Source organism: Mus pahari, chromosome 10 (assembly GCF_900095145.1).
Source record: "Mus pahari chromosome 10, PAHARI_EIJ_v1.1, whole genome shotgun sequence".
Classification (NCBI taxonomy): Eukaryota; Metazoa; Chordata; class Mammalia; order Rodentia; family Muridae; genus Mus; species Mus pahari.
In genome coordinates, this window is record NC_034599.1 from 13662284 (window position 1) to 13673185 (window position 10902).

General features: G+C 35.0%; 1 protein-coding gene across 1 annotated transcript in view; it reads right to left on the reverse strand.

Annotated features, from left to right (window-relative positions):
- Positions 1-10902, reverse strand: part of Naalad2 (N-acetylated alpha-linked acidic dipeptidase 2) — an 86964-nt gene that overhangs the window by 66084 nt on the left and 9978 nt on the right. The window contains exons 7-8 of the mRNA XM_021206700.2: positions 9662-9787; positions 7711-7897 (exon numbers count right to left, since the gene is read on the reverse strand). Of these exons, the coding sequence (XP_021062359.1) occupies positions 7711-7897; positions 9662-9787 (313 nt within the window). The remainder of the gene's footprint in view (positions 1-7710; positions 7898-9661; positions 9788-10902) is intronic.

Genomic DNA, 10902 nt, shown 5'->3' on the forward strand with positions numbered 1-10902 from the left:
TGGAAAGAACCCAGATGTCCCTCAACAGAGGAATGGATACAGAAAATGTGGTACATTTACACAATGGAGTACTACTCAGCTATTAAAAACAATGAACTTAGGAAATTCCTCGGCAAATGGATGGATCTGGAGGGTATCATTCTGAGTGAGGTAACCCAATCACAAAATAACTCACATAATATGCACTCACTGATAAGTGGATATTAGCCCTGAAACCTAGCATACCCAAGATACAATTTGTAAAACACATGAAACTCAAGAATAAGGAAGACCAAAATGTGGACACTTTNCCCCTTCTTAGAATTGGGAAGAAAACTCCCATGGATGGGGTTACAGAGACAATGTTTGGAGCTGAGGCGAAAGAATGGACCATCCAAAAACTGCCCCACCCAGGCGTCCATCCCATAATCAGCCACCAAACCCAGACACTATTGCATACACCAGCAAGATTTTGCTGAAAGGACCCTGATATAGCTGTCTCTTAGGAGGCTATGCCAGTGCCTGGCAAACACAGAAGTGGATGCTCACAGTCAGCTACCAGATGGAACACAGGGCCCCCAATAGAGGAGCTAGAGAAAGTAAGTACCCAAAGAGCTGAAGGACTCTGCAACCCTATAGGTGGAACAACAATATGAACTAACCCGCACCCTCAGAGCTCGTGGCTCTAACTGCATATGTAGCAGAAGATGGTCTAGTCAGCCATCATTGGGAATAGAGGCTCCTTGGTCTTGCAAACTTTATATGCCCCAGTACAGGTGAACATCAGGGCCAAGAAGGGGGAGTAGGTGGTTAGGGGATCAGAGGGGGGAGGGTTTAGGGGACTTTGGGGATAACATTTAAAATGTAAATGAAATAAATACCTAGTAAAAATTGGAAAAAAAAGAAAAAAACATATATTGCTAAAAGGTGATTAAAGGTAGTCTGGCAGAAAATTACTCAAAGCAGATATAAATCTGAAGCTTAAATATTATCAGTTTTCTTATAAGTTTCCCAGTCCTTAATAAGTTAAAATGTTTATAGTTTGTCCTAGACACAGCGAAGTATGTTGTAGGGGTACAATCAACTTTGCCTACTTAAACTGTACTATGAAATCTTTAGGATCCATTGACCTCTTTTAAGAAATTGTTATTACATTAACACTATTTTTGAAAAAGAATGTTTGACTTCACCAACAAATTGACTTGCGTGTTCTTTAATAAATTGGGTTTACATAATTAATAAATAATGGTTAATTAATAAATAATGGTAAGGTTTTTTAAATATATTTTTCTTTTTCATAGAATAATATAATATGTAAGTTTATTATAATCATGAAACTGTTACAACACTGTTAAAAGTATAACAATTCAGTATTCAACACCTCTTTGGAGAAACTCAACACAGATATATGATTCTTTTCTTAACTGAAATAAACTTATTTCTTATATCATAAAAAAAAAGAAGAAGAAGAAGCAAGTATACCCAAGAGGAAGAGACAGCAGGAAATAATCAAACTTGGGGCTCAAATCAACCAAGTAGAAACAAAGAACCATACATATATCAACAAAAATAAATAAATATATAGATAGATAGATAGATAGATAGATAGATAGATAGATAGATAAAGTAAAATAGAATAAAATAAAATAAAAAAGAAAATCAACAAGAGAGATAAACCATTATCCAGACTAAACAGAGGGCACAGAGACAGTACCCAAATTAACAAAATCAGAAATGAAAAGGGACATATAACAGAAATCAAGGAAATCCCCCAAATCATCAGATCCTACTACAAAAGTCTGTACTCAACAAAACTGGAAAATCTGGATGAAATGGACAATTTCCTAGACAGATACCAGGCACCAACGTTAAATCAGGATCAGATAAACCATCTAAACAGTCCCATGACCCCTAAAGAAATAGAAGTAGTCATTAAATATACCCTACCCCCCCCCAAAAAAAGCCCAGTACCAGATTGTTTTAGAGTAGAAATCTATCAGACCTTCAAAGAACAACTAATACAAATACTCTCCAAACTATTCCACAAAATAGAAAAAGAAGGAACACTACCTTATTTGTGCTATGAAGCCACAGTTATGCTAATACCAAAATGAGCCAAAGACCCAACAAAGAAAGAGAACTTCAGACCAATTTCCCTTATGAATGTCAATGCAAAAATACTCAATGAAATTCTTGCTCTTGTCAATACATGAGCATGGGAGATCTTTCCATCTTATGAGGTCTTCTTCAATGTCTTTCTTCAGAGTCATGAATTTCTTGTCTTACAGAACTTTCACTTGTTTGAGGATAGTCATAACAACATATTTTGTATGATTTGTGACTATTGTGAAGTGTGTCATTTTCCTAATTCTTTCACAGTCTGTTTATCCTTATAGGGAGGCTACTGATTTGTTTGAGTTAATTTTATATAAGGCCACTTTGCTGAAGTTGTTTATCTTTACCAATCCTACATCTGATAGAGGTCTGATATCCAATATATACAAAGAACTCAAGAAGTTAGACTCCAGAGAATCAAAAAACCCAATTAAAAATGGGGATCAGAGGTAAACAGAGAATTTTCAACTGAGGAAACTCAAATGGCCAAGAAGCACCTAAAGAAATGTTTAACATCCTTAATAATCAGGGAAATGCAAATCAAAACGACCCTGATATCCCACCTCATACCACTCAGAATGGCTAAGATCAAAAACTCAGATAACAGAAGATCCTGGCAAGGGTGTGGAGAAAGAGGAACACTCCTCCATTGCCGGTGGGAGTGCAAGCTGGTACAATCACTCTGGAAATAAGTTTGGTGGTTCCTCAGAAAATGTGATATAGTACTAAAAGAACAGCCCTCCATTGCTGGTGGGATTGCAAACTGGTACAACCACTCTGGAAATCAGTCTGGCAATTCCTCTGAAAATTAGACATAGTACTACCTGGTAACCCAGATATACCATTCCTAGGCATATACCCAGAAGATGCTCCAACATGCAATAAGAATGCATGCTCCACTATGTTCATAGCAGCCATATTTATAATAGCCAGAAGCTGGAAACAACTCAGATGTCCCTCCACAGAGGAATGGATACAGAAAATGTGGTACATTTACACAATGGAATACTACTCAGCTATTAAAAACAATGACTTCATGATATTTTCAGGCAAATGGATGGAACCTGAAAATATCCTGAGTGAAGTAACCCATTCACAAAAGAACACACATGGTTTACTCACTAATAAGTAGATATTAGGCAAAGAGTGTGGAATACCCATTATAAAAGTCACAGACCACATGTCACTTAACTAATTGTGTAGATCCTAATTTAAGGAATCTGCTCTTGTTTTTGTTAAAGAGACCTGCTTATGTTCTGTTGCCTATACATTTAGGAAGTGATCCTTGGTTTGAGAATTCAGGAATGCAATCTTTAAAGAGATTGAATGAGCTTATTAGACCAAAGAGATTTGTTGCAGCTCTGATTTTAAAGATTACTAAGATTACTGCTTTAATTGCAATTTTAACTTCTTTTGCATTATCTACCACAGCTTTAGTTCAGCAGCTGCATACTGCTCATTTTGTTAATGATATGCATAAGACTATTTCCATAGTTTTGTCAGAGCTACACATTATAGATAAGAAATTGGAGGCAATGATTAATGCTTTAGAAGAAGTGGTTTTAGCAATGGGACCGGATATAGCAAATATAAAGGTTAGGTTAGCTACTAAATGCCATGCTTCATTTCAATATATTTGTGTCACGCCGTTATCTTATACTGCAACCATTGATTGGGAAAAGACTAAGCTCATTTGCAGGAAGTATGGAGAGATACAGGAGCAGTTAAAGGCAGAAATTTCAGATATTAGTAGAAGTCATTTGGATACCTGGAACATTGATGAATTGGCCAGAGATTTTAAAAATAACCTAAGTGCATTGAATCCCTAAGATTGGGTTCAATATATAATCTTGCTTACTATTATTTTGTTAGTAACTGTTGTGTTTCCACTCATCTTTAGAGTTCTTCTGAGATCTGTAGCTATGATGAGGCAGGACATTCTGGAACTCTGTTTAAAAAATAAAAAGGGGAGAAAATACCACACCTACTCCAATAGTGACTGTGTGACAGGCCCAAAAGCTTGGATGCAGTCCCGAGGCAAAAAGTTTCATGGAAATTCAGTCTCCTAAAACCTTGGCATCTTGTAAAACAAATTCTCCAAACCTGTCCCTGCATTAGTCAGTGAACGGATCTGTGTGCTTTCTTTCAATATTGTTTTATTATAAGTGCCTCTAAGGGTTGATTTTGACATATAGCTAAGTTAGATTAGCCTCCTCCAGTGTTCCAATATCCTATGAAATTGTTGAGCCAAACTTGGGCTTTAATTTTTGTAAGAATGTTACTCATTCAGATGAAAAGTCTTGAGTGTTGACAAAGAGACAGTGAAAGAAATCAGGCATTACAATTTACTGGAATAGAGCTAGAAATCTCAGGACTAGTCTACAAAGAATACTTAGAACAATAGCCGAGTCACTCCCATACACAGGAATTTACAATGGCCTAGGAAGAAGGAAGGTTGTGGTCTAAGAAGGAACTAGAGTAAATACTTAGAACAATAGCTGAGTCACTTCCATACACAGGAATTTACAATGGCCTAAGTGGAAGGTGGATTATGCAATAGACTAGAATCAGAACTATGGCAAGGGCATGAAGAGCCTTTGACCCTGGCTTCTAAGAATAAACTGAACTTAGGTGGGGCTGCTTTTGATCCCAGTTGTTAACATTGATTTTTATCCCAGTAGGTTCGTGTTAGCTTTTATGTATGCATTCCTCTGTTTTGTGTAAAAGTCATTTTTAAGTCTGGTGATAGCTTTGAGAAATTACATTCAGACTGATACTCCCTTGTGTTCACATCTGTTTGTCACCCCGCTGACTCCCTGCCCACCTGAATACTGGGACCCTGATTCTCCTGCAGGTTGAGGGGCCGACTGAGGCCAGTCCACAGCACTTATATATTTTTTCAATCACAATACATTGGGACCAAGTTATGGTTTATCATAATATTTACAGTTGTTTTTAAATTCAGAAAATCAGTATGTTACAGCAGAAGTAAAAACATACTGAGATTCATATCTCAACTCACAGAAAAATGGCATCCTGGGAAGCTCTCTAGTCATATTAGTGTGCAAGACGCCTTTCTCAGCTGGAAAACATCTAGAGCTAAAATGATATTTAAGAGGTTACTGGATGCTTTTCTGTTATAGTAAAAATGAGGATATCCACTTTAGGTCTATTGGATATGCTGACAAGTCTAATTAGTAAGGGAAGAAAAAGAAACAAAACATGAGCACACTATAAGCAAGAAGAATCATCTTCATTAGCAAATTACGCCATCTATGTCAAAACTAACAAAATTACAGAGGCTTAGAGCTGATTGGTCAAATCAGTGAGTTTGTAGAATACAAGATAAATTCATTTCCTACACAATATCATGTGTCTATTCATAATGAGAAATTAGAATTAAGTTTTAAAGTATAACTTACAAAATCATAGTTCCATGGTATGATTTTGGATATATCTGATAAAAGAATGATATGTACAATGTAACTATAGAACATCCCTGAAAGAAAGTAAAGAATGGAGAGTTCATTCTGTCTCCATATCAGAATTTTAACATAGCATTTCTCGCTGCATTAATATACAAATTTCATTCACTCTCAAATTCCAAGAAATTAGTTTTGTTTATTTTGGGGTCTTTTTTTGTTTATTTTGTTTTGTTTTGTTTTCAGAAATCATCTAGTTACTTCAGTGTGGTTAGGTGGTTCAGTGGGTTAGGGCACTTGTTCCAAACCTTGATCAGCTGAATCCAGTCCCTATCAGGTACATAATAGAAGGAGAAAACTCAATTAAAAAAAAGTGTTCTTTGCTACACTAGCACAGGAAGACAAACATGCACACACTCATTATTTCCACATTATCACCACAGAATAAACATTCACATGCATGCATGTTCATGGCTGTGCAAGCAAGCACATACATGCATAAACACAATAATAAAAATGCAAAAATTAAAAAACATTTCTGCATCTAGTGGTACATACCCTCAATACCAGCACTCAGGGAGCAGAGACAAGAGGATCTCTGTGAGTTCAAGGTCAGCCTGGTCTATATAGAAACTTTTCACAATAGCCAGGGAAACAGAGAGACCCTGTCTGAAAAAAAATTAAGTAAACTAAACTAGTTTTAAAATTCACATGGTGAAAACCCAAAAATCCACAATAGTTTTTTTTGAAAAAAAAAAAAAAGTCCCATACCTATGTATATATGAGTAGCACTAATTGAATTCAGTGGGTTATTAATTAAAAATTAAAAAGGTAAATATGGTGGCACATGCCTTTAATCCCAGCACTTTGGAAGCAGAGGCACGTGGATATCTCTTTTAGTTCGAGGCCAGTTTGGCTTACAGTTCAAAGACAGATATTGAGATCATATTTCAAAAAAACAAAGAAGCCAAAATCATGAAGTTGGGAGGGGAAACACAGGAGAAAGCCTAGGGTAAATATAATAGAAACTTTCAGAAAAGTTGGGGGAGGGGTAAATATAATCAAAATACATTGTATGTATATGCAAAATCCTCAATGAACGTATGGGAAATATACTGTATAAAGAAGAAGAACTTGAGGATTTGCCTACCTATTAGAATGCAGAACTAAATAGTATCACCACACTATTGACAAGGCTATAGCAAGTGTGTCACCAGTTGAAATTTTTCTTAAAACATTATACATCCAACATTGTATTTTTTCCCTTTGATTTTCGAGTATTTGCATAAAGAAAATAAAAGCAAATTACATAAATTACATAAAAAACTTATGTGCATTCATTATAGAAACTTCAAACCAGAAACAACTCAAATACCCAGCAGCAAGTATGTGGATAAACTATGGCATAGCCAATCAATGCAATAATAGAAACAAATAATTAAAAACACATGGCAGCATGTCTGGATCTCAAAAAGAACTGCTAATGTTTCAAAAGTAGATCATTGATTGCCTAGAGATGGGTACTGGGAAGTAAGAATTGCAAGAAATGGAATAAGAAGAAACTGTCTGAAGAGGGAGTGGTTATAGTCATTATCTAATTGTAGAGATAGACGGTTTCACATTTGCCAAAAATTTTACACTTAAAGTGACTTCTTTGTTGTTTTTTTCATTTTTCATACTTTAATTATTTGAGACAAAGTTTCTCTGTGTAGCCTTGGCTGTTCTGGAACTCTGTAGACCAAACTGGACTCAAACTGACAGAGATGTGCCGGCCTGTTCCTCCCATGTGCATGGATTAAAGGTCATTTAAAGTAACTTTTAAAAACTCATTAAAAAAAAAAAGAAAAGGAAATTTATGACTAAATAACAAAACCCTTAGGTCATTTAGAAATATAACTTATAAGATTAAAATTCTGCATTCTTTTAATTATGAATATCAGGTTTTTTGAACATCCTGCTTTGAAAAAAGAAAAATCAGATGATACCTCCTTCCCATGTCTACATCTGGTGGAAGTTTAAAACCAAAATAATACAGGAAAAATTACTTACTTCCCAGCTATCAAAATCCAATGACATAAAGACATATATAATTTTAGTTCTGTTGTAATTCTTATTTTAGTGTGTCTTTGTTTTTATGCACCTAGAATAGCAAGGAATATATTGCAGGAGTAAGCTTGACAAATTTCATCATTACCTTTAGCTGGATAGCCTGGAGTGAGTGGGTCACCTGCCCCATTCAGATTTAAGACATTTCCTCTCTGGGCTGCAGCTCCAGGAAGGTTCCATCCTTTGGGATATGGCTGCACGTCGGGGACAAAGTAGTCTGCTGGGTCAGAGTACAGAATGATTCCCATGGCCCCGGCTAGCATGGCATTTTTGACCTGTAAGGGCAATATGTAACAGGATGCAGGAATACAAATGGCTGGCTTATTCCTGCAAAAGTAGTTAAATACATACATTCAATGGTGTTCTTATAGGTCTGCTATCTTTGCCTTCAAATTAATTTCCTTCTTGCTAAACTTGATACATGGTCATCTATCTTACAAAAGCTTAACTAAATTATCTGTTATGAACTGTTCCTGCCATTCCCAAACCTTAAAAACTGAAGTTCCCTTCTTCTTTATACTTATTGTATGTATTTCTATCATAGGTCAGTACATAATATATTAAAATAGCTTTCAAGTGTTTGTCTCCCCTACTAAAATGAGGGTGTTTTATAGAATGTGAAGAATGCTAGTCTCTGAAACAACTACCCACCAAATCTTGCACATCATTGAGTAAGCACTTTACAAGTACTTACATAAATAAACAGGTTTTCAACTCTGTCTAGAACAGACACAGTGTGTCCTCCAAAAGTGACTTTGTAAGCATCTAACCATTTGGATATTGCTAAGAATATGGAACTTTATCTAGGGAGACAACTGAATTCCTAATCATCAGAAGTATAGCAGAAGGCAGGCAGGTCGGTAACTGTCACTCTTGGTTCTCATATGCATTGCAACATTAAGGAAGCACTCAGCCATGTCAATGTCCCAGCCTTCTGGAAAGGCAATTAATTATTTCATCAAAACTCTGAAAGAGGGCTGGAGAAATGGCTCAGTGGTTAAGAGTACCGACCGCTCTTCCAAAGGTTCTGAGTTCAAATCCAAGCAACCACATGGTGGCTCACAACCATCCCTAATGAAATCTGACACCTTCTTCTGGAGTATCTAACATCACTACAGTGTACTTACATATAATAAAATAAATAAATCTAAAAAAAAAAACCTCTGAAAGAACATTTTTATTATCTATATAATAAATATTATATATAAATACTTGAAGTACATGTAAATTATTTAAATAGAATTATTTATAGTAGAAACATTAAAGTCCAACTAAGGAAAATATTTATTAACAGGAAAATTATTAGCTAAACTTTTTATTGGTTCTGAAAAATATTATGTCCACATTTAAATTAATGAGGCATTTAATAAATAGTCATATTGAAATTACTAGTATTGGTTTGCTGCTGAGCTGCTTTCCAGTACAAACTAGGATCCTATGAAGAAGTTTATGAGACTGCTTTTATTAGGATTCCTATTCTACACATAAGGACACTGGCATAGAGAGAGCAAATGACAATGAAAAAGTCTACCTGGGCCAGGTGTGGAATTAGTGTCCCAGCCACTTAGCTGCTACTATACTGTACAGTCCTCAGTGTGTTTACATGGTTATGTCATGAACAGCTGTATCAAGGCCTCTTTAAAGTCTAATCATAATGACTGCATAAAGTATACATATGCACGTATTTAAAATTCAGAGAATTAAACAGGGAGAGGATGACTAAAATTGATTATGTCTAGAAAATTAAATTGGGCGATACAGAGAAAATGTTCCTTTTTACTGATAAAGATTTTCTCCTATTTAAAAAGCAAATACTAAGAAAAAGAAAAAAAATAAAAAGCAAATACTACTTTGCTAACAAAAATAATTTTCTTTCTGGAAATATCAAGTTATATAAAAATAAAGTCTTCTGTGTACCCATGAAGAACAACCAAAAAATGAACAAAATTAAGAGCATCTTCAGAGAGTGAATATAACTGACCATTTACACTTGTGAGATCAAACCTTTCCCCTTCCCTCTAGAAAGAAGAATACTGTACTTTGTTTCCTCTAAAGATTTTCCCATATCTTGCAATAACAATCTTGCCAGTGCAGTTGATGTTCATCTCTCTTTCTAGTTTGAAGAAGTCCTCAGTACGAGCGTAGTTGACATACACAAGCTCTCCCTACAGGAAAACGGGAAAGTTACATATGCTGCTGCCTTAAAGAAAAAAATAAAATAAGGTGCTCTTCAAAATTGTATTGGCAGTTTTCTGTCCTTATTTGGGATGAATTATCATTTGGAACTCATTACAACATCTTTTTAATACTTCAAATGTTCATTAAAGAGTTGACTAAGATATTTTAAATAGTTGTTCTCAGGAAAAAATATCACTAGGCAAAATATGCTGCTTTGACAATCCCAACTGTGTTTGCATTTTAGTTTTCATCTTCTATTTTCAAAATTTTAAAGTTTTTTCACATAACATATTCTAATTACAATTTTCCTTTTTCTTCTTCTTTCCCATTCTCCCCCACCTCCCCTCCCATCCAGATCCACATACTTTCTCTCTCCTTAGAAAACAAACAAGCATCTAAGGAATAATAATAATATAAAACTCAGTAAGATAAAATAAAACAAACAAACCAGAATAGGATAAAACAACAAAACAGCAAAAAGAGCAAAGAAAAAGAACAATAAATGCATATAGATACAGAGATACACACATTTTTACACACAGGAATTGCATCTAAACACAAAACAGGAAGCCATACTATATATGGAAAGGACCTGTAAGGTTATTTAAAAAAAAAAAAAAAAAAAAAAAAAGTCCTGGCTTAACATTACAAGACAAAGAACCTCCAAAGAAGCAGTTGATTTTGTTTTGTATCCCTAATCTACTACTGGCATGCAGTCAACCTTAAGTGAGGTTTGTTTCCTCAGTAAGACTTCCACAGAAATAAAAACCATTTTTCATTTGCAAGTGGCTATTAATTGGAGATGGCTCCTAAAATTCCAAATGTTTAATTTCCAACTACAACATTATTTTAAGAAGATCTATAGTAGGAATTACAAAGATAAATGGATAAAAATAATTTAAAATTCACATTGTAAGCAGTGGGGAAAGCTGCTGAAAGCATCTGTTGCCTTCCCTGAACTAAAATACATTCCTTAACTTTGTTGCTTCTTGGAGCCTTATCTTCTGGGGCATTTGTTTGCTTTGCTTTTCCTTTTCCTTATGTTCATTTTTTTTTTTTTTTTTTTTTGGTTTTTCGAGACAGGGTTTCTCTGTATAGCTCT